At 43.3% G+C, this 24,926-nt stretch overlaps 1 protein-coding gene across 1 annotated transcript in view; it reads right to left on the minus strand.

Moving 5' to 3' along the window:
• The window catches only part of si:ch211-137a8.2 (uncharacterized protein LOC777613 homolog), a 47,577-nt gene that overhangs the window by 14,874 nt on the left and 7,777 nt on the right, over positions 1-24,926 (minus strand). Inside the window, exons 2-8 of the mRNA XM_034528521.1 lie at positions 6,866-7,096; positions 5,404-5,554; positions 2,651-2,833; positions 2,399-2,534; positions 1,902-2,095; positions 125-254; positions 1-10 (exon numbers count right to left, since the gene is read on the minus strand). The exon at positions 1-10 is cut by the window's left edge and continues 155 nt beyond it. Of these exons, the coding sequence (XP_034384412.1) occupies positions 1-10; positions 125-254; positions 1,902-2,095; positions 2,399-2,534; positions 2,651-2,833; positions 5,404-5,554; positions 6,866-7,074 (1,013 nt within the window). The 5' untranslated portion in view covers positions 7,075-7,096. The remainder of the gene's footprint in view (positions 11-124; positions 255-1,901; positions 2,096-2,398; positions 2,535-2,650; positions 2,834-5,403; positions 5,555-6,865; positions 7,097-24,926) is intronic.

Below are 24,926 nucleotides of genomic sequence, written 5' to 3' on the forward strand. Positions count from 1 at the left end.
TCGGTGTAAGCTGATCAGATGGCATCGAGACAAAAGATGGAAAAACAGTGGGAACTTTACTAAATATTGTACATTTGTGATTGAGCTTATACATGTATTTAAACGTTTATTATGTTTGATTTACCTTTGGAATGGGTTGGAAAGACAGGGAGGTCCAGGTGAGTTAAATCAAGTGCTCCCTCTTCTTCTAATATAGTCTCTGATGGGCAACCAGAGTCTGTAGCCTGAGACAGAATCCAGTCATCCTCAAACACCTGGAGGAGGAGTAGGAGCAGGAGGAGGATGAAGAGTAGGACGAGGAGGAGGAGGAGGAGCTAAACTAAAATACTTTCTTCACCAACGTACATCAATTTACATTGGTGGAGAGAGAATTTAGTTCCTTTATTTAAGGAATAGTAATACCACTATCTCCTACACTCAAACATTTACTTAAATAAAGTACAGACATACTTTTGGTAAAAAGGTCCCATTAGTGTTATGTATAATTTTTTATATTACTGAAGCAGTTATTACTGGTGCATTAAACAGCATTGTTATAGTGTAGCAGGGTTTAGGATGAGCTCATTTTAATTACATCGTACGTTTGTGTATTATATTCTATGCGTGTCAAATTTGAGGAGGTTATCATATTTATGTAAAATCTGAGATGCAGTGGAGTAGATGTCAGGTCATTTTGGAAAGTTAAGTACAAGTACATTGAAATTGTATGTTGAGTACATGTTCTGTGTTACTTTCCATTACTGCTGAAGAAATGCGCATTTCATGCAAAGCTATTGATTTGAGTAAAATCAATGTGAGGAAAGAGGCCACAGTGCTGCTTCATTCCTCTAAAACACTAAATATGAATAAAAATGGAATCCCCTGACAAGCTTAAAGCTCCTTTTTTAAACGAGTAGTAGTTTATTAAATATTCACAAGTACTGTGAGTGAAGAAACGTTTTTGTAAAGAGCATGCCACCAATGGAGAGAGCTCAGGGTTATCCTGGGTCAGGATTTGAAGACTCTGTAGAGTTTGAAAGATATCCCCAGAACATGGTGGCACGTTTGAAAAACAATACACAATTTATCATAGCCAGAAACTGTAAAAACAGACATTATCGTCGGACTTTCAACTTTCTAGAGGCCCTTCAACCTATCATGGGTGACACCAAGACTAGCAACCCAATCCAAAATTTAAATTAGGTTTTAAATCAAAAACCCAATATTCTACATTTCTGGTTTGTTCTAACCAGATCATGTAAAACAACATTAAATGCTGCACTCCCCAGTGCAACTGGGAAGCCATGAATGACTTCTCAGAGACAGTCACCTGATTGGACACAGACTGACCTACAGGCTGTTTACACACAGCAGAGAGGCTGGAAGTACAGATTGCCTCAACTTTCTTTCTAATATTGGTAATACTTGTGGGGAAAAGGTTGCATATGTATAGATTCATATGTTGCCATTTCATTTCTAATATAAAAGAGATTTTTCACTTATTTCAGTGACAAACGAGGCCACAGTGAGTGAAATGTGATGCTTAGGGTTCAGAGGCAGGGACAGTATAAAGATACTTTTGAGTTGCATTATGGCAATTGTAGAATGACGTGAAGAATGACCCAGGGATTTAAAGTCAGCATAGTTGTTTATAAAAATGTGTGCATTATTAAATTAGTAGGCTACTCTGTAAGACTGAGTACTTTGAGATATCCTCTGACCTTGATGACTGTGAATCCTTAACGGCTATTGGGTTCAAAGCCTCCATCCTCATGTGTGTATGAACGCGGCTTCAGAGTGAGTGTGTATTTATATATTTGTAAAAGAAAGAAGAAACTCTGTACAACCATCTGCCTGTATTTGATCTTCACTCCACACCTCCTGTATATTTGCATCAGTGTGTATTGTCAGTGTGTGTATACCAGTCTCATGCTCAGCAGCCGCGTGTGCGTCCGTGTGATGTTGCTGTATACGAGGCTACAGCTCCGCAGCAGCTCCAGCAGGCGACTCTCCACACGCTGAGCATCAGCCGGTTCGCTGCGCTGGATCAAGGCCTCGCCGCGCTGCAGCAGGACGTTCACACGGCCCGAGTTCACACACACACACACACACACACACACACACACACACACACACACACACACACACACACACACACACACACACACACACACACACACACACACACACACACACACACACACACACACACACACACACACACACACACACACACACACACACACACACACACACACACACACACACACACACACACACACACACACACACACACACACACACACACACACACACACACACACACACACACACACACACACACACACACACACACACACGAGGTAGGCAAAAAGGGACCATGTATGTCGTTATCACACACACGTACACCACACACACACCTGCAGTCGCTTCAACTTTTCGCAGGTGTTTCCCGTCAGGTGATCCACCTCGGTCAAGCGGACGTCCAGTTCAGCCAACCGGAGAGCAAGCTCCTCCCTCTCTGCCTCAAACCCCTCCCACTCTGCGACAAAGTGCTGACGGCGCAAAGAAGAGGGGTACGCCATCTTCAAATAACTTTTGGACAGTTTGGAGACGCTTCAATATTTCTTTACAACTTCTTAAATTAAAAATGTTTTTTTTTAACTCTGACCTTCAACCGTTCAGTGATGGCTTCCAGTTTAGTGTTCACGTCGTCCCATCGTTGTCCGCAGTCCCTCGCCGACGCCAGAAGCCGAGCCTGCATGGTGCCCTGAAACAGCCGAGTCAGTGCTCGGTTCCTCTGGGTCAAACTGTCCAGCTGGACGAGCCGAGGCACGGCCTCGCAGCGCAGCCTCTGTACACACACACGAAAAGCTGAGGTAACAAAGACATAAAGCAGCTCATGCTTCCTCGTAGGACTTCGAAAATCCGCCCACTCAAAGCACCTGTACAGGTCTACATGTCATTCACCCTTTCACACACTGACGGCAGGAGCTATTCTTCAAGGTTCCACTTGCCCATCAGGACCAATCATTCATTCATACACTGGAGGCACAGCTTGCGGGAGAAATTTTAGGTTTCATTGGCCTATCCTGCCCGGTTACTGACTGTTCTCCTATATAGCAAGTGAGACCTTGTATGTGAGATCCAACAAGGCTCGGTACTAGACCCATTACTGTTCAATCTACTGTATAGACGCTGCCACTTGGTTCCATCATACAGACAAAACATGTAGTTTACCATCAATATGCTATAATGATACCCAATTATACATTTCACTTTCATGCGATAACCTCAGCTTTATGAATGACTAGTAGTGTAATGGACCACTGTCAATCCCCCCCCTCACAGTTCTGCATGCATGTGAACCGCAGATTAATTATAAGTTTAACGTTAACCATCACAGTGTGAAATAAAGTTTTACTGATGATCGTTATCCGCCAATATTCAGTAAATTATACCATCAGGACATTATTGATGCTTTTCTAGTTGCTGATGTCTCTCTCTTAATGATACATTATAAACAATCAATCCGTGTTTAAATCCATAGGAGAGCTAGTAACCTTATTACATTACATCATGATGCGTTCAGGCTCTGTTCGGTGAAAATGAGAATTGGGAGAAGTTAAATTATAACGTCATCATGGTGTGTTCACATGTAATCTCGTAAAATGTAGTGTTGGTGAGAAACTTGAATAAATCCAGTTGTTTAAAGCAGATGTTTTCACATTAATTATATATATATATATATTTATATATATATATATATATATATATATATATATATATATATATATAATGAGGTGAATTATGACCCGTTTACAATACCTCTACACAGCTTATAATACATAAATAAAATGACAAGATTTGTTTTAGTCCATAAAAATACAATATATATTATTTGTTTATTGTTTGAATTAGATAGAAAGATTAGAAGAAAGATATAGATGACTATAATAAGTGAAAAGAACATATTCTGAATACATCTCTGATCTGCTTACTGCTTCAGAACTCTCAGATACCACCCAACACAGAATCCCCGAGGACTGGCCGGGGCGCCGTGATCCGAGTCATTTCTGCATACCATGGCAATAAGCGCCAAACCTGAGGCTACCAGAATGACTGACAACTGCTCCTGACTCACTCTCTCCAACAGGAGCGGGATGAGAGGAAGTGGCAGAAAAGGCAGAAAGCAGCTTTCTTGGCCATAGCACATGTGCAAAGACATCCACCCTAAGGTTTATAGCAAGTAGGTCCCTCCCCAACTGGTCAAGCCCCAGCGGTGCCACCAGATCAGAAACAAACCCCGGCGCCTGCCTGGGCCAGGACGTCGCTGAACAACAACAACATCTGTGTACTTAGGCCATCCCTTGAAAGGTCAAACAAGAATATCTTGTTTTGAAGCAACCTTTGTCCTGAAAATATGCAACTTTAAGTGGATGGTGTTGAACCACTCACCCTGCAGCGATACCTTCAGTATGTTCTTCAGCTAGAGAACCCATGCAACTTCATCCAAGTCTTTGCCTTCAGAGAGGCATCCATAGTGAGACCTCGGAAAGCAATATCTACCAGATTGGTTGTGCAAGAGGCCTTACAGTTGACGATATTAGCCTTGGTGATGTGTCTGGTAGGCTATATTGCCTATTTAGTCTGTGTAAGACTTCAGAAGAACTAGGTAGGGGGATTCCTATGACTGCAACCAGGTATTTTCACACTGACACATATTTTGATATTGACAAAGATGTAAAAGACAAATGAGATGTAGTGAGAAGCCCAGGACTTTACACACTGGGACGTGATGAATAAAAAACACGAAAATGCTAAATACTCTTTTCAATAACAGGTGTGAATAGATTCCCACAAGCAGAGGACCAACTATACTGGGATTCTATTGACCCGGAGCAGGCAGTCGGGTCTGAGGTGAAAGAAGGTAAGAAGGTAAACAGAATTGCATTTGTATAGTGCCTTTCTAATCTTTAATCTAATCACACACACACACGCACACCGATGGAACCGCCTTCAGGATCAATTTGGGTTTTAGTATCTTTCCCGAGGACACTTTAACATGCTGACTGGACGCAGATTGGAAAGTGACCCACTCTACTTCTGAGATGGTTTAACCTTAAAAATATTAGTGTAATATTTGAGTTCTGTGGAAAAGTATTCATGGTTAAACCAACAGTTAAAAAAATAAATACACTGTCAATTAATCCCACGAAGAACAAAACGCCCCCGATGTGTGTGTGTAAAGGCCTTAGGAAGAAATCGGGGTGTGGCAAAAAAGGTTTATGTAAAATGTATATGTTCTTCAGGCTTCATATTTCCGTTAATGCAAAAATAATTTCCAATAAATCCTTTTAATGATTGGAGTCCGGGTAAAAAGATGAACTCACTCATTTTAACTTTAGTTTAATTTCTTCTCACCTCAAACTTCCTCATTACTTCCTTGGCAGTGACATGGGTAAGGTGGGCGGGGTGAGGGGAACCGACGGCCTGCTCGGCAAATCGCAGCCAGGTGTCCAGTTGGGCGTGTTCATTCATAAACTGTTGCCAGAGGAACCACCTCCTCTCCAATCTGGAAGGAAAGAGGAAGTAAACCACTAGAAAGACACTTTGTCCCTTCTGGCATCGAGAGTGATGACTAAAACACTATCGACGTGCTTTTGAAAAACTTTGCCGCAAACTTCCAAATAGGTGTTATTTGGATAAACTGATCACATACTCTTTGGACAATCTAAATGGTAGTCTGTGTCCCCAAACTACCATTCATATAGCTGAATCTGATTGAAAAAGTATCGTCTTTCATTGACTAATGGTCATATCATGTTTGTGTCTAATTGATCCCCCTCAGTTATTTTCCTATAGAAAAATTGTAAAAACAACAACATTATTGGATTAATACATGTGACTATGTGTGTGTTGTTCTTTGAAAACAATGGACTGGAATGTAGTGTGTGTGTGTGTGTGTGTGTGTGTGTGTGTGTGTGTGTGTGTGTGTGTGTGTGTGTGTGTGTGTGTGTGTGTGTGTGTGTGTGTGTGTGTGTAGCTATCCAAAGTACTGAATTGCCGAATAGTTGACTATTCGGCGTACTCTTGGAACATACTAACACTTAACAGCTTTGAAGCTTTTAAGATTTTTAAGCCTAAAAACAGCTTCTTGGCAGGCGAAGGATGATAAAGCTGGAAACGCTAAGACAGTTAATCACACCTTTGCTTTAAAACTGGAGAAAGATTACAAAATGACGCAATGCGGAATCGCCCCAGTTCAGGCAAAGAATAAGGTGAATAATGAGCCACGATGAAGGCCGATTCATCAGGTTCTGGTCCAGAAGTAAGGGAACTTATAATAATACTCATTCATTACATTTGTCTAGACGGGGATAGTAGTTCTTTGTTTTCTTTCTTCTCTAAATGATGTAGTTGTGTTTTTACCTTGAACAAACACTGTTTCCCATAAGCCCTACACCATTCAGTTTATACAGTGGAGTGTCTGTGGTTAGTCAAAATAAGTCAGCAGGACAAATGGGACAGAAAGGAGCACACCTTTGGGAGGCGGCAGAGATTAAAGCTACATAGTTGGAAAGATGACAGAAGAGAGCGTGGGTGGACATTATGAATATGCAACTTATGATTATGTAAGTATGTGCGCTGTCGCATACATTTTCATTGGAGCTGTAGCTTTTTGTAAGCCCATTTTCACTCCCGTAAAAATCCTAAAAAGGTTTACATTCTAATATCAAGTGGAGAGCAGTAGTAGACTCATTCAACTTCACACACAGATAGTAAAGCTCAGTAACATTAAACCACAGAACCAGTTCCCACAAGAAGCTCCATAATACAAGAGATGTCAGGACAACAGCAACTGGTAACAACGGCGGACGCTCACTGTCCACATCCCTGAGGTTCTTCATCTTGGCTCCAGCTGCCGTCCGCTTGCTGGGTTTCCTCTCCATTCAGCTCCAGTGGATAGGAGGCGGGATGAATAGGAGACTCTGACAGATCCAGGAACTGCTCCATATCCCTCACTTCCTGTCCACTTCCCTCAGTGGTGGGGATGGCATCACCATGGCGCTCTGAAGGTGGGAATCCAGGCATCCTGACATCACGTGACCGCTACCTGTTGAGAGATCTGTGTGTCTGATCACAAAGCAATTTTATTCAATGTGGTTTTATCCCAACTTCCCACAAATCACAGTACACCTGTTCGTTGCCGGGTTTTTAACTCCATTTCTGCTAGCAAATTTTCAGAGCGTTTTACTGCTGCTTCTTTAACTGCTTTTAGTCCACATTCTGATACAGAGGAGCTGGTCTCTCTTTTTAATCACACCTGTCAGACTGTCCTGGACTCTGTTGCCCCCTACAAGGTCAACAAGTTAAACAGAACACCACAGCCCTGGCTAAATGAATCCACCAAAGAACTTAAGAGAGACTGTAGGAGAAAGGAAAGAAAATGGAGAAAAAAAACTGCCCTACATGTATTTTATGATATTTGGAAAGAGACAATGAATAACTATCAAAAAGGCAGTTAAAGAATCAAGAACCTCCTTCTCCAATTTAATTCTAGACTCATTCAAACCCCAGAGTCTTATTCAAGGTCAGAGACACGGTCATAAACCCCTCCACCTGTCATTTTATTGATGCCTCACAAGAGGTGTGTGAGAAGTTTAAACATTTTAATAATAAGGTAAATGAAATAAGACAACAAATTACCTCCCCAAACCACGTTGTACATGTCAGTAGGGACATTCAAAACTATTTTAGTTATTTTCAACCTGTATCATTGCCCTTTTTATCCCAACTTATATCACAAATCAGCCACATGCAGCCTTGATTTTATTCCTACTAAATTTCTCAGAGGTTATTGGCACTGTAGGGCCCAGTATTTTATTAATTATAAATAGCTCCTTAGCAAGTGGTACTTTCCCATCGATTTTTAAACATGCAATCGTACAACCTCTTTTAAAGAAACCTAAGCTTGATCCCTCTGTTGTTTCCAATTTTAGGCCAATTTCAAAACTTCCATTTTTATCAAAGGTTTTAGAAAAAGTGGTCTCAACACAACTCCTAGAGTTTATGAATCATAATAATATATGAGAAATTTCAGTCAGGTTTCAGAGCACTTCATAGCACAGAAACTGCCCTCAAGGTAACTAATGACCTCCTTTTAGCAGCAGACAGGGGGGAGAGCACCGTTTTAATTCTTTTAGAAACTTAGTGCAGCTTTTGATACTGTAGATCACATCATTTTAATCGATCGCCTCAAAACCTGGGTTGGCATCAAGGACACTGCACTTGGCTGGTTTTATTCTTACCTTTTAGAAAGATCATACACGGTCACCATAGGTAATCACTCATCTTCCACGACTCACATTACCTGTGGTGTACCACAAGGTTCAATTTTAGGTCCACTTTTATTTTCTATCTACATGCTTCCACTCGGCCAAATACTCCAGCGACACAACATATCTTTTCATTGCTATGCAGACACACAGATATACCTTCCGCTGAGACCTGGTGACCCAGAGAGCCTGGCTGCTGTCTTAAAATTTTCTTCAACTCAATAACTCCAAATCAGAAGTCATATTATTCAGTTCCCCAAGCAATAACACCAGTCTGATCAGGAGTGAACTCGGTCCCCTGGCTGCTTATTTAAAACCTGTTGCCAGAAACGTGGGTGTAATGTTTGACTCAATTAAATTTTGAAATCACAGATCAAAAGATCTTTCAATTAAGAATAATCTAAAAAAAAAATCAAACCCATACTGTCACGCTCAGACCTGGAAAAAGTCATTCATGCACTCATTTTCTCCCGACTAGACTACTGCAACTCCCTCCTTTCCGGCATAAATCAAAAATTCATCTCCTGCCTCCAACTAGTCCAGAATGCAGCAGCTAGGCTTTTGACTGGTTTTAACAGACAACATCACATTACTCCAGTCCTGGCCTCTCTCCACTGGCTCCCTGTTCATTTTAGAATTGATTTAAGATTTTGCTGATCACTTAAAGCACGCCTGGGTCTGGCCCCAAGCTACATCGTTGAAATGTTAGCCCCATATGAGCCAGCTCGCAGCCTTAGATCCGGTGGGGCCCTTCCAAAGTCAAGGCTTAAATCAAAGGGGTGACCGTGCTTTTGCCATGAGAGGCCCTCGACCTTGGAACGACCTACCTGAGGGGATAAGGCTTGCAGAACAGCTTTATTTTGTATTTTTATATTCCATTATTGTGTTCATTGCCTATATGGCATGGTCTCCTTTGCCTCCTGTATTTTCTGAAATGTTTACTTTTATTGACATTATGTTTTGCCTTGCTTCTATTTAGAGCACTTTGTAAAACCTGTTTTTAAAAAGGTGCTATATAGTTGTTATTATTATTTTTAGGAGAAAGAAATTCCCCTTAAAAAGACACTATTTGAACACAATGTCCATTGTGTGTATAATTACAAGCACTTGTACATATGTGTAATTACGACAGTAATCATAACGCATTATATGACTTATCAGGTCAAGTATTATACCATTTCATAATTGCTGATCAATCACTGGCATTTCATTTTGCAAGGATTTCCATAGTTCACTTTTCCAATATTTTAGTGTTTTTCTTTCATTGAAGTAATGATAGTTCACTTTACTCAAGTCAAACAATGAGCCCTTAGAGTAACTTACAATCACATAAAATATTGTAACTAATTAAAATTATCAAAAGATCACAATGTAAGGAAACTATAGGAATTTAATAAAAATAAAAAGTATTATGCTACTCGACTTAGTCATTATATAATGCATCATGATGGGTTAGGATTATTTTTTATAAAGCATAATGGACGTTCATTAGTGCTTATAACCATACATACACGTATAATACAGTGGTATAAGCCGATTATTAAGCAGATTTCTCTGACAACACCAAGGAACATTCCTTGTTTGTGAAAACCGGCTTGGCAATAAACCAGATACAAAATGTAATTATCCTACTAACGAGTTTGAGTCCACATTCCTGTAGTGGCAAAGAGTAACACACACACACACACACACACACACACACACACACACACACACACACACACACACACACACACACACACACACACACACACACACACACACACACACACACACACACACACACACACACACACACACACACACACACACACACACACACACACACACACACACACACACACACACACACACACACACACACACACACAGAGTGTAATTATCTTCTGATTTACAGGCGCAGCCGGTGATCACGCACTCGACAACCCTCAGGCTCGATCTCCGAGCCGGCTCAGGTTGGAAACGCATCTCGTCGGCCATCCGTCCAAACAACTATGAATCCAAAATGGCAGATTCAGAATGACTTCTGAAAAATCACAGAGACTATCCTGAACGGCAGTAAAGTTGAGAAGACATCTTCCCGCCTTCTTCAACCCCCTCTGCAGTAGCTCATTTTGAATATCAATATAGCAGCCAATTACACACAGTAACGCTGGTGTGTCATCAGCATGTATTTTATGTTTTTACAGTTTGCAAATGACTCATCCGTCATTAAATAGTGACATGAGGCCAGAGAGAGTTTAACCAGACTGGTCTTTCCAACTGGAAAGAGATGGACAGAGAAAGAGAGATATTTAGCCATTTTCTTGTTGTGAGTGAGAGTGTTTCAGGGCTGATGGAGATCCTTACAACAACAACAAAACATCTGCGTGGTTGCACAATGTTTTTGTCTATATAAAGTCAAGAAATGACGCAAGAAACACTAACTATGTGTAAAAAGTATTTGAAAACTTAAGACCCCGACGGGGAAGAAAAGAAATAACAACGTACATGAATATGTACTCATGCCAACATCATTAGGCAAACTCAAAAGTAAATGAGAAGAAAGATCTTGAACGAAGTTACAAGCTTCCACAAAGTCAGTGGTCTAGTGGAAGCTGTGGGTGGAGCAGGCGGAGGACATTCAGTACCAGGGAACAACAAAGAGATTACATAATCTACACACTTCAAGATACTACGTTTAGTCGGGCATGAATTACAGAAGAAACATCTAGATTTCTATTGTCTGTGCATGCACTGCACAGACAATAGTTATGAGGCTAAAACTTCGGCCCTGCATCACTGAGAGGACAGATAGATCCTACTCACTGTCTGCATCAGTATCGTTATTGGCCATAGAATAAAATGTGATAGAATAAGACAATTTTTTTAATATTCCTGTGTATAGAAGAAATATTATACACCAACCAACATCCAAATGTTGAGGCTGGTCTCATCCAGCATTTGTAGCAATACCTACAAAGATTTGTAGGTGTATACCTTACTGGCTTTCCCTTTAACAAAATCACCCAAACATTTGTCCTTTTTAATAGTCCAAATGGAAAAGTAAACTTTAAAAAGATGGATAGAAGATATCTCTTTACCGAAGTCGTTCTGTTGGCTAACCCTAACAAAATATTTCACGATCTTTCCCTCAACCTAACCGAGCAGTGTTGTTGCCCAACTGAGAAGGTTTCTGAGAAGGCCAGTTTATTTTGAAAAGGCCGTTGAACCCTTTGGCTGAGCTACGAGCCAGAAAGCCAGCGTTAGCGAGCAAGCTAGAAAGTCAACATTGCGTAGGAGTTGACAAATGGTAAATATAATGTGATAGTATGTTACACAACAATACTAACTAGCAATCAAACCTCACCAATGTCCCCAAATAAATATCAAGATCTGTTTTTCATGAACAAATGAGAGGTCACGGCTTAAAGTAGCAAATGGCACATTGGACATGAGAGACAATGTGTCAGTAGGTTCAGAGGGCAGTGCTTCTCCCAGTCCTCTAGTGTTGGAGGACGAGGACCTGAAGATCAGCAAATGTTCTCTTTTGTTCATTCAATGTAGCCAGCACATTCCTTTGAACGGAGAACAGACTTGGATACAGCGTCGGAAATACACAAGGGCAAAGGGCAAAACTGCCCCTAAGAAATATAATTTAGCCCCCGATATCACTAGGAGAGAGGCAAAAAATGCCCCCATAATTTCCTCTAATAATTATGATAATTTAATGAACTTGTCAAAAACATCGTAGTCCTGACCCGGTCCAGTTGCCATATCATGTTTTCAGAGCTGCCAACTCTCACGGTTTCGGTGTGTGACACACGCATTTACATGTTTTCACACGCACTCACGCCACACAACCAATTTCTCACGGCAAAAAAAAATTCTGATTTTGGGCAGAGTGGGAGGTCTGTACCCGAGACACGTTCGTACCTTTTCAGACTCCCCGACGATAGGTGGCGCTAAGGAGCGCATCTCTAACCCTATTCGCTGCATAGACATCCTATTTATCCCAAAGAGTTGGCAACAGAAGAAGATTTTCAAAGAGACACTCTGGAGGAGCAGAGACTAACTCTCTTAAACTTAGAGACTACGGTATGTTAACTCTCAAACTTTAAATCTTGAAAGAAATGATTTGTTGTGTTTTGTGCGTGTGATTTTGTGTGGTGAATGTAAACTCAGCTGTCATAACAAGCAGCAGGAGAGCACCTTGTTAACCTCTTGGTATACTGCATGCTCAAAACATCATCCATCCATCCATCCATTATCACCCGCTTATCCGGGGTCGGGTCGCGGTGACAGCAGGTTCAGCAGGCCGACCCAGGCTTCCCTCTCACCCGCAACACTTTCCAGCTCATTCTGGGGGATCCCGAGGCGTTCCAAGGCCAGCCGGGAGATATAATCCCTCCAGCGTGTCCTCGGTCTTACCCGGGGCCTCCTACCAGTTGGACGTGCCCGGAAAACCTCTAATGGGAGGCGTCCAGGAGGCATCCTGACTAGATGCCCGAACCACCTCAGCTGACTCCTTTCGACACGAAGGAGCAGCGACTCGACTCCAAGCTCCCCCCTGATGTCTGAGCTCCTTACCCTATCTCTAAGGCTGAGCCCGGCCACCCTACGGAGGAAGCTCATTTCGGCCGCTTGTATCCGAGATCTCGTTCTTTCGGTCACGACCCGATGCTCAAAACATCATAGAATTGTTTATTAAGGCTGCTCACATAGCATTTATCATGTTATTTACAGGCCAAAGAAAAGGACCCTCTCAATCATTTTCCAAACAGCACTTTGAACAGGTAAGATGTATTCCAAAGAATTTAACATAAAGACAGGAAATGTGTGCAATAGAATTAGGCATGTTTTTGTAAGGTAGCAAAGATGTCTCGTAAAAGACCTTTGCCAGGCCGAGGACAAAAGCAAAATGTATTATATTATTTAAAGAACCAACCACTGTCAGAACAGCGAGAACAATTTATAGAAACAGACAGAGGAGCAACACACAGGACAGAGACAGATATGGACAGCTTCTGGGCTGGAATGGCAACAAGGAAACATAAGGTATACATTTTTTTTGGCAGGTGTGGCTTGACTACATCCGTTGCTTTTATTGATGCATGCATATATTGTGTCATACATGATGCAAACTATGCATGTTGTATCTGAAGTTTGTTACAGTATACTTACAGTAATAATGAAAACAAAATATGGTATGTTTTTCCATTTTGTTCTTGGTTCATTTTCAATAGGTGACAGGAGCCAAAGAATTTCAGAGGCTTGCTGCCGTCGCCCCATTCAAATGCAGATGCTGAGAGGGTGTTTTCAATTGTGGGACTAAATAAAACAAAGACCAGAAATAACCTGGCATTGGATGGCACCCTGTCCTCCATCATGGCCATAAAGATGGCCGACCTGGAGCCCTGCCTCAGCGGTCATCAAGGCCTCCAAGAAGGCCACAGGCCAGTACAACCTTGTCCACAAACCGTAACAAATTCTGATACCTCCTTTTTTGTTATTTTATTTATGTGTTGAACCATTGTTTTGGTTAAAAAGGCTACTGTTTGCTTAAACGGTAGCCTTTTAAACCAAATTTAAATGTATTTATTTGTTGCACTTTTTTTTTCATAATGAAAAATATTTCTCCCTAACTAATCGTGTCATTTTTTGCTCTTAAGAATACAATTATTAGCAATATAGGTTAGGTTTCAGTTAAGAATTAGTTGAATGCCATTGTAATCAAAATGTCAATCAACCTACCTTGGTCAAATCTTAAACACGGGTCTATTAATTAGGCTATATTGTGGTACACAGACAGTCATTGAGGCACAACAATAGTTTTCTGGTTGAATGTTCAGCTCAAGTCTAGAAGGCCCTGAAAGTCATGAGCAGATGAACATGAATCAGAATAAGTTCAGGTATTACACATCTTTAGCATACCACCCAAAAATCCACTAGAATGCATGAAATAACATCTACTTAAACCAAAATTTCCTGGAGGCGGACCACCATGTCTTTGCTTCACAGAATGTAACCAATGTTGTCCATCTCCAGTATGCCCTATCAACGACTATGGGCCCCACAAACGACCAGAATGCAGGGCACAACATGGGTACAACGCCAAATTAATTCCAATTTCCTGATATTTGAGCCACCAACGTGTGTGGCTGCGTGCGCGGCAACATTTTGGTCACCCCCGACAAAATCTCACTCCAAGGTTTTTTGAAAAGTTGGCAGCTCTGTGTTTTGGATTTTCGCCTCGATGTTGCGTGTGCGTGATGAACCGAATGGAGCGCTTCTTGATCTCCTGTGAGTGTGAGGAGAAATTTTCATCGTCAACCCAGCACAGGTTGAATTCTTCTGCGGACTTCATCAAGGGGAGCGACAACGTCAAGAAATACGTGGCTATCGCCTACGGTAAGTGATAACTAGTAGTAATTATTTTGAACTTATTTAGTTCGCTTTAGCTAGCTAACGTTAGTTAGCTCTGATAGTTCATTAGCTACAAAGGCTTGCTTGCTAGCTAGCTAACGTTAGCCAGAGTGCAGTCACATCCTCATAAAAGGACAAGACTGCAGTTGACTGGGGGTTTCAAGGGTTAAATGTTTAGATTAAATCCCTTATCACATGTAACATACTATTGTTGTTTTGTTTGTTCAAATCTCAACACAGTGGAATACCTAATGATGATCTCACTGGAGGGACCAGAAGAAGAAGATGCAGCTGCGTGTGTAGAATCTGCTGTGAGAAGAAAGCCAGGCGGCCTCACATAAAACCCTCTGGGCAAGGCAGCAGGTCAGACCAGCAACTTCTCCAATAGCTGGCAGTGACACAGATGACGATGATGAACTGGTGCTATTTGACAAATAAGCCACTCATATGTATATGTACATATTTATTATTTGTCAACACTGTACATATAATTTAATATTTGTTTTCATTTTCTGAAAAATTGGTTGTAAATTGAATGTAATTAATCTATGTATAGCCCTTTTATTGTGTTTTTTTTTAAATTGTTATACATGTTATAATATATATAAAAAAGTTATAATTGTTAATAGTTTAAAAAAAAAAAAATAAATAACCACAAAGAAATAAGAATAAAATGTAATATGATTGTCTGATTTCAGTTTTTTTGTTAAAAGAAATCTAAGAAAACACTTTGAATCTGTAGACTACTGCCTAATAGTCTTATTATTGTCATTTGATGACGGTTGTTCATATACTGTAAGCCTAAGTAAGTATATTTATTATTTTGAATAAAGGTTGAATGTTATTTCACAAGTTTCAAAGAGTGCCCCCAATTTTTTTATAAATGCCCCCGGATTTCAGTCATCCATCCATCCATTATCACCCGCTTATCCGGGGTCGGGTCGCGGTGGCAGCAGGTTCAGCAGGCCGACCCAGGCTTCCCTCTCACCCGCAGCACTTTCCAGCTCATTCTGGGGGATCCCGAGGCGTTCCAAGGCCAGCCGGGAGATATAATCCCTCCAGCGTGTCCTCGGTCTTCCCCGGGGCCTCCTACCAGTTGGACGTGCCCGGAAAACCTCTAATGGGAGGCGTCCAGGAGGCATCCTAACTAGATGCCCGAACCACCTCAGCTGACTCCTTTCGACACGAAGGAGCAGCGACTCGACTCCAAGCTCCCCCCTGATGTCCGAGCTCCTTACCCTATCTCTAAGGCTGAGCCCGGCCACCCTACGGAGGAAGCTCATTTCGGCCGCTTGTATCCGAGATCTCGTTCTTTCGGTCACGACCCAGAGTTCGTGACCATAGGTGAGGGTTGGAACGTAGACCGACCAGTAAATGGAGAGCTTTGCCTTCCGGCTCAGCTCCCTCTTCACTAAGACGGACCGGTACAGCGCCTGTTTTACTGCTGCAGCCGCACCGATCCGCCTATCGATCTCCCGCTCCACCTTACCCTCACTCGTGAACAAGACCCCGAGATACTTGAACTCCTTCGCTTGGGGTAGGCAGTTTGCCCCCACCTGGAGGGAGCAATCCGCCGGTTTCCGGCAGAGCACCATGGCCTCAGATTTGGAGGTGCTAACTCTCATCCCTGCCGCTTCGCACTCGGCTGCAAAACGCCCCAGTGAATGCTGGAGGTCACGGTCCGAGGAGGCAAACAGGACCACATCATCCGCAAACAGCAGAGAGGCGATCCCGAGACTCCCGAACCGGATCCTCTCCGCCCCCTGGCTGCGCCTAGATATCCTGTCCATGAAGGTCACGAACAGGACCGGTGATAAAGGGCAGCCCTGGCGGAGGCCAACACCCACCGGGAACGTGTCTGACTTACTACCGAGGAGACGAACACAGCTCCTACTGCAGGCATACAGAGACCGGATGGCCCGTGCCAACGGGTCCGGCACCCCATACTCCCGCAGCACCCCCCACAAAAACCCCCGAGGGACCCGGTCGAAAGCCTTCTCCAGGTCTACAAAGCACATGTAAACTGGTTGGGCAAACTCCCAGGACCCCTCCAGTAATCTTGCGAGGGTAAAGAGCTGGTCCACTGTTCCACGACCGGGACGGAATCCGCACTGTTCGTCCTGAATCTGAGGTTCGACAAGCGGTCGGAGCCTCCTCTCCAGCACCCTGGCATAAGCTTTTCCCGGGAGGCTGAGCAGTGTGATACCTCGATAGTTCGAGCACACTCTCCGGTCCCCCTTCTTGAAGATGGGAACCACCACCCCGGTCTGCCAGTCCATGGGCACTGTTCCCGACCCCCATGCGACACTGAAAAGGCGTGTCAACCAAGACAGCCCAACAATGTCCAGCGCTTTCAGCATCTCAGGGCGGATCTCATCCACCCCTGGCGCCTTGCCACCAAGGAGCTTTTTGACTACCTTAGCGACCTCTGCCAGGGATATGGGTGAATCCACCCCAAAGTCTTCCGGCGCTGCCCCCTCTCCGGGGGACATGTTGGCCGGGTTTAGGAGTTCCTCAAAGTGCTCTTTCCACCGCCCGACGATGTCCCCAGTCCGGGTCAGCAGTTCCCCCCCCCTGCTGAGAACAGCCTGGGGTAGACCCTGCTTTCCCTTCCTGAGCCGTCGGATGGTTTGCCAGAACTTCCTTGAGGCCAACCGAAAGTCCTTCTCCATGGCCTCCCCGAACTCCTCCCATGCCCGAGTTTTAGCCTCCGCGACCATCGTCGCTGCAGCCCTTTTGGCCCGCCGGTACCCGTCAGCTGCTTCAGGAGACCCCTGGGCCAGCCAGGCCCGAAAGGCCTCCTTCTTCAGTTTGACGGCTACCCTCACCCCCGGTGTCCACCACCGGGTTCTAGGGTTGCCGCCACGACAGGCACCGATGACCTTCCGGCCACAGCCCCGAGCAGCCGCGTCCACAATAGAGGCTTTGAACAAGATCCACTCGGATTCCATGTCCCCAGCCTCCCTCGGGATTTGTGAGAAGTTCTTCCGGAGGTGGGAGTTGAAGACCTCCCGGACAGGATCCTCTGCCAGACGTTCCCAGTTCACCCTCACTACACGTTTGGGCTTGCCAGGTCTCTCTAGCCGAGTCCCCCGCCATCTGATCCAACTCACCACCAGGTGGTGATCAGTTGACAGCTCTGCTCCTCTCTTCACCCGAGTGTCCAAGACATACGGCCGCAGATCAGATGATACGATTACAAAGTCGATCATTGATCTCCGGCCTAAGGTGTTCTGGTACCAGGTACACTTATGAGCCACCTTATGTTCGAACATGGTGTTCGTTATGGACAAACTGTGGCTAGCACAGAAGTCCAACAACAAAACACCATTCGGGTTCAGATCGGGCAAGCCGTTCCTCCCAATCACGCCCCGCCAGGTTTCTCTGTCATTGCCCACGTGAGCGTTGAAGTCTCCCAGGAGAACTATGGAGTCGGCAGGCGGCGCCCTTTCCAGGACCCCTCCCACCGACTCCAAGAAGGCCGGATACTCCGAAATGCTGTTCGGTGCATAAGCACAAACAACAGTCAGAGCCTTACTCCCCGCAACCCGTAGGCGCAGGGAGGCGACCCTCTCGTTCCCCGGGGAAAACTCCAACACAGCGGCGCTCAGCCGGGGGCTCGTGAGTATCCCCACTCCCGCCCGGCGCCTCTCACCCTGGGCAACTCCAGAAAAGGACAAAGTCCAACCCTTCTCCAGGAGCTTGGTTCCAGAGCCCATGCTGTGCGTGGAGGTGAGCCCAACTATATCTAGCTGGTACCGCTCCACCTCCTGCACCAGCTCCGGCTCTTTCCCCGCTAGTGAGGTGACGTTCCACGTCCCTAGAGCTAGTCTATGCTGCCGGCGATCGGCCCGCCCAGGTCTCCCGCCTGGCCCTCCGCCCGGTCTACATAGCACCCGACCCCGATAATTCACCCTGCGGGTGGTGGGTCCACAGGGTGACAGCTGCTCCATGTTGTTCTTTCGGGCTGAGCCCGACCGGGCCCCATGGGCGAAAGCCCGGCCACCAGACGCTCGCCGACGAGCTCCCCTCCTGGGTCTGGCTCCGGGAGGGTGCCCCGGTTTCCCTTGTCCGGGCAAGGTGGCTACAATCCGTGGGCTGCTATTCATCAGGGTTTATTGGGATTTCAGTCAGTGGGATCAAAAATTGCCCCGAAATTCTTTTTAAATTTCCTACCCTGCTTGGATAGATGTCCATTATCAGGAATTAATAGACACCCTGCAACCAGAATCCAGTAATAGCCTAGACCATGGTATACTTTTTATGAATCAACATAATAGTTCATTAGAAGGTCCAGTATGTAGGAGAGAGAGAGAGAGAGAGAGAGAGAGAGAGAGAGAACCTTTATCTGTTGATGAGTCACCAGCTGCAGCTCAGGGCTAAACAACACTCTGAAACTGCCGTTTGAACCTCATAGGTTACAAGACCACAGGGCACACTAACAAGGTGTGTGTGAACTAAGTGCATATAGAGACAATTAATGCTTCATCATCCTTGCAAAAAGAATTCAACTCACCACGTAAAAGGTGAAAACTTCTAGGTGTCTAGCTGGCTGCAGAGTAGTTATTTGTGTTGTGGAATTTATGGCATTTTTAATGCCTTGAACTTTGTCATTAAAGAATATTGCAAACTTATTACACTTAGATATAGAAATGAAACACTATCAACATGTGTGCATTTTGGAAGTTGCAATCTCTCCCAACTCAACATGCAGCAGGAATCCACAAAGTCTACAGTGCGAGTCTGTGACGTTAACTAATCTAGCAGTCAAAAATATTCTTTAGCATGCATATAGTTGTTATGGTGTGTATGGGAGATGTCAAGACAGACCAGAGTTCACAGGCTGCAGTGTGTACCAGTGCAGACCTGCTACAATCTGACGAGGGGAAAAATATTTGTTAATTTAATGATCTGAAAATAGGAATGTTGCATGTTATTGAAAGAGCGTTACAGTAGCCGGTAGTTGGACTGTTACCTTTGGAATGAGACATCAGAATCAGAATCAGCATCAGCTTTATTGGCCATGTATGTGTGCACATACATGGAATTTGACTCCGGTTACACGTACGCTCTCGTTGCACATACATTTAAAATTACAAATAACAGGAGACACAGTGAGACGTATTGGTGATCCAAGCAGAGCTCTGCACCGGCTCCGTGTATTATGTAGGTTGCTGCAGCAGAATGCAAGACAAGCCATGGACCGTAACAACAGGTCTGTGTCTGGTGTATACCTTGCCATGGGTAGGCCACATTTGAATTAGGAGACAGAGACTGGGATCACACACACATCTTAATTTACATCTGCTGAATTAAAGCAGGATTATAACTATTCAAACAATCAAATATTAGAGAAACTTATCACGTCCTAAACTAAAGGATGTCCAAAAATGCAAAACAATTAAGCCTCCCATTACAGACTAACTCTGAATACAGATCACACACACCGTTATTACAACTACATTTTACCACACACACACACACACACACACACACACACACACACACACACACACACACACACACACACACACACACACACACACACACACACACACACACACACACACACACACACACACACACACACACACACACACACACACACACACACACACACACACACACACACACACACACACACACACACACACACACACACACACACACACACACACACACACACACACACACACACACACACACACACACACACACACACACACACACACACACACACACACACACACACACACACACACACACGTCTTGTGACATCGCCTGTCGGTGTGTGTGATCAGCTATTGACTTCAGTGACAGCAAACTGTCTGGCGGGACCAACAGCCGGCTGAGTCTCAACAGTGTCACATCAATCGCTCCTCTTATCTTGTTTCTCCTAAACAGCAAAACAGCTGACTGGAAAATAGGATCTGAAAAACATTTCCACTGTTTCAGATATTCATTTATTTTTCTTTTATTAAAGCTGCCGTGTGTCATTGTAACCGCCGTGTGTCATCAGAACAATTGATTTGGTTCACATCTGGAGGGGAATCTGCTGGACTGCTTAAAAGGCACAGACAGGAAGAGGGCACTGTTCAACTACAGCGCAAAGAGAGCTGAATATTGGGCTGTGTAGGAGACAGCAGATGGTGGATGTAAAGCAATATTCCACTAAAGGAATATATTATAACTTAACTTATAACTTTGCATGTATAGACCCTTCTACAGCCGACATCAACTAAAATATGCGCGTGCATACCGGCAACAGAAATGGTGTTTCGCCACAGAGTTAGAAAAGTTTTAAACTTTGGATTAAAACTGTTACCAGCATCAAAATGTCAAAATTGATATTCCAACAGCAGACTAAAGTTATAAAGAACTCAGACAGCAATACGCTACAAGCTATTAATTGTAATTAGTCATTTTTCGCTGGCATTACATCACAAATACATGTGGCCACTAAAAATTGGCTACCTAGCTAAAGTATTTTAGCCACTCCAATAGCGCACGGGTCTGGAAAGGGACATTTTTAGGTTGCATTTTTCCATCTTTTGTGGTTAATATCATTGCATACAAGCTTATTGCACTCCGCCATACTTCCTCACACGTTTAACTCATTTCAATTGTCTTAACACCAGTCAACTTTGGTTTCTTTTCGGCATGACCACAATTGTTCTTTATTTTAACTCAAACTGTGATCTTTCCCGGGCCCTGATCAAGTCGTGTTTGAATTCAACCAAACCTTAACGCAATTCAATTATATTTGTATAGCCCTATAATCCAAATCAACTATTTTGCGACAGAGGGCTTTACAATCTGTACAACATGCAACCTCCTTTCTAAGGTTCCTGGCATTTGAAAAGGAAAAACCCTTAAAACATCAAAAGAAAACCCTTGAACAAGGGGAAAAGGGAAAAGAAACCCGATGGAGAGCAACAGAGGATGGGCAGAAGTACATTGGATGTCATGTGACCAGAATGAACAACATAACAGAGTTATAACACTTTTAATGCATATGCCAGAAATTATTCATATAGAGAGTAGTAATAGCAGTAGTAGCACTTATAATAGCAGAAACAATAATGGAAAAACTACTAATCAGATATTTTAGTATGTATGATATAAATAATAAAAGCATTGATAGTGATGGGTATGCAACTAATGACGACAACAATAGTAGCAATGCGTGTCAGGCTCCACCACGGCAGGTACACCACCATGGGAACATGCAAGGTCAAAAGTACCTCCTCAGGTACACTCAGGACAAAAGTATTTGTCTATCAAGGTCAGGGATTAAAAACATCCCCTTGAGAAACTTTTAAAATTATATTTTAAGTAATAAAAAGCTTCACTATAATAACACAAGCATGATCATCACCGCCTTTCTAACAGTATATGTTGTCCTTTTTCATGATTTCTTTACCTTGTTGTTTTCTGTCCTTTAGTCTGATACACAGAAGTAGAACATGGGCTTATGTTACAGGCATGCCACTGCCTCAACAGCCTTTTTTAAAACAGGAAGTGCAATCGGGAAATCTCAACAACGAATCATTTAAGTCTGTATTTCTCTCATCGAAGATTAAAAACAGTCTTGTCAAGTAAAATTTGTATTCAATATTAAACTTGTTTCAAGGTAATTACATTGATCACATGCAGGGGTGGTACAGTGCTTATCAGAGCCTCCTCTGTACCTTTGCTTTAATTGAATGAATTAAAAAGACAATCTGTTTGAGGAACCGTAATCCGGAATGTCTGAAGTTCCACTGCTTACATCAGTCCTTTTATTACTACCTATAAAAAGGTCATATAGTGTTTGGTAGTGGGCTGATGTTAACGCTATACGTTTAATTTTACCCTGTTGGCAAATGTTTCTCTTCGATATCCATGAAGATTTCACTAGATTACATATGTCTCTGTTGACAAGGATTTATTTTTGCAGTGAAAATTGCTGTTCTGCTTGCAGGAAAGCAAAAGGAGCCAATCCGACCAGCATGTGGGGAATTGAGGAGGCAGCTCATCTTCACCATTAAGACTCCTCCCTGCTGAGCTGTTAAGGATACCACCTCCTCTACTGCACATTGTACCGGGACAGGAAGTGAACTCATGTTATTAAGATTAGGAGATTGGCTTTTGTCAGACCTGATGGTGATATAGAGCCGAGGAGGAGATTGAGGTGAGAGGCAAAGACTCTGGAGACTTAGCTCACACTCATTTACATAATGTCTGTGTGCCGAGACAGAACATCTGAAAGTAGCAGTTCAATAACAAGAGGGATGAGGGGTGGAGCTTAGTTCCTGCACAGCTTTATTATGGTGGTCAGAGGTGGTTAGGTCTGCAACATGAACAGGATGACATTCAGCTGTGAAGGGGAAAGGAAGCCAAGTTCACAGTGTGACCATATTCCCACTGTGCCAAGTGCTGAGACAAAGTTCATTCAGCATCTTCAAAGTGAATGTGATGAGCATACTCTGGGTGCTGGATGGACGGACGAGGGTGGTAGCGTTTTTTAAAGCCATTTGAAGTTACCATCTTTGAGATTTCTATCCAGGTCGAGTGTCGGTAACAGGAGGTGTGGCTTAATTCCACAGCAAACCGTGGCTGTCTCTTTAGAGTGCAGCCAAACATATTCATGTGACTCTCATAAAAGAAGGTATTAGCCCATTGTTGCCCTTCTGCAAAATGCCGTGAGCAGCCACCATCTGATTTCCTGTTGCATACACAGCCAGTAGTTCTTCAGGCAACAGCAGGACACAGCAAAAGGGACAAAAAACAATGCACTTCCTGTGACTGCTTCACAATAAAAGTCCCCCTGTGGTTTGCCAGTTGAATGCCTCTCATGTGAAGCAGCAGAGTTGGTGGTAATTTAATCCAGCTCTGATACGGCAGCAGGGGAGTGAACAGTAAGCAGTGAATGGACTGTACTTGTATACATCTTTTCGCCAATCCTCTGTTTTGAAGGACGACCCCGCTCCACCACTGAGCCACAGTGAGCCTGAGATCAATCAGATCTGATTACAAACGGCAACACTCGATTACACGCTGCAGTGGTTTCCTGTCAATCCCTTGTGCACATGCGAATGGCAGACACTGCCGCTAGAGGAAAATGTGAAATACTGACCATGAATAGGATGAATAACAGGTTTGAATTAGAAAGTTTGAAAATTAAAAGTTGCCCCCTGGTATCATTAAAGATAAAACTGCACCTTTTTTTGTATTTGTATTATTTCTTGCACTATGTCCACTTCACACATGCATATGGACAGAAAAGATTATCCTGCTTATTTAAGTAATTGTTGATTAGTATTGTATTTTTGGTTTTGCTCATTATCTTTGTATTTTTTGCTTTAGGCTGCTATATATTTCTCGCCAGAAATCATAAAGTATACTCCATGTCTGTATTATAACTGGCAAACAAGGAAACACTTTCATATGGTTGTGACCTTAACGTTTGCAAAACTCCAATCAAACGGACATCAATCATATTATGTGTTTAAAGAAGAAGAATCACCACTGCAGTTTAGCAAGTGTAGTTTGGAAAATGCAGGAACGAAGAACTGAAATGCATCACTCTGAACTTTCAGCAGCGGGGAAATTAGATGAATGGTTCCTATTAGAGAGGGAAAGTGATATTCAGCTGAGGTGATGAAGGTCAGAGGAAGTTAAGACTATTAGGACCAAGGCAGATTAAAATAACGTCTGTGTCCTGAGACAAAGTCAATCATCGGATCATCAACAAACACAAGCCTGAGCTCACTGTGCGACCACATTAAACATAATTTCCATTAGACTGATGATCCTAATTGTTTCATCCCCTCAACCACTTTGAGTTTGGAACATGTAGATTAAAAATCACAAAGGGATCAATACAAGGTTGGAATGCAGTCAGTAAAAGAGTCTCTGTGGACGGTTGGAAACCTGAAACTACCGTACACTATTCAGGGCATATATGAAGCGAGATTATATTAAGGAGATGACAAGCTGAGGGAGATGAAATTTATCAGGGCAAAAAAAAAAGGCATAAAGACTTCCCACAAAAGCAAACTGACTATGCAATATTAAAGAGCCACATGTACAATAGTTACTCTCTTTTAGCTCTGGTGTCATCCCCACCAACTCCTGAGTAAAAAAAAAAAAGTGATCTCTTCAGCAGCCAAATGTTCCACTTTTTTTACCAGCTCGGATGTCCGTCTGCTGTTTGGTAGC

This window comes from Cyclopterus lumpus, chromosome 25, assembly GCF_009769545.1.
Source record: "Cyclopterus lumpus isolate fCycLum1 chromosome 25, fCycLum1.pri, whole genome shotgun sequence".
Lineage (NCBI taxonomy): Eukaryota > Metazoa > Chordata > Actinopteri > Perciformes > Cyclopteridae > Cyclopterus > Cyclopterus lumpus.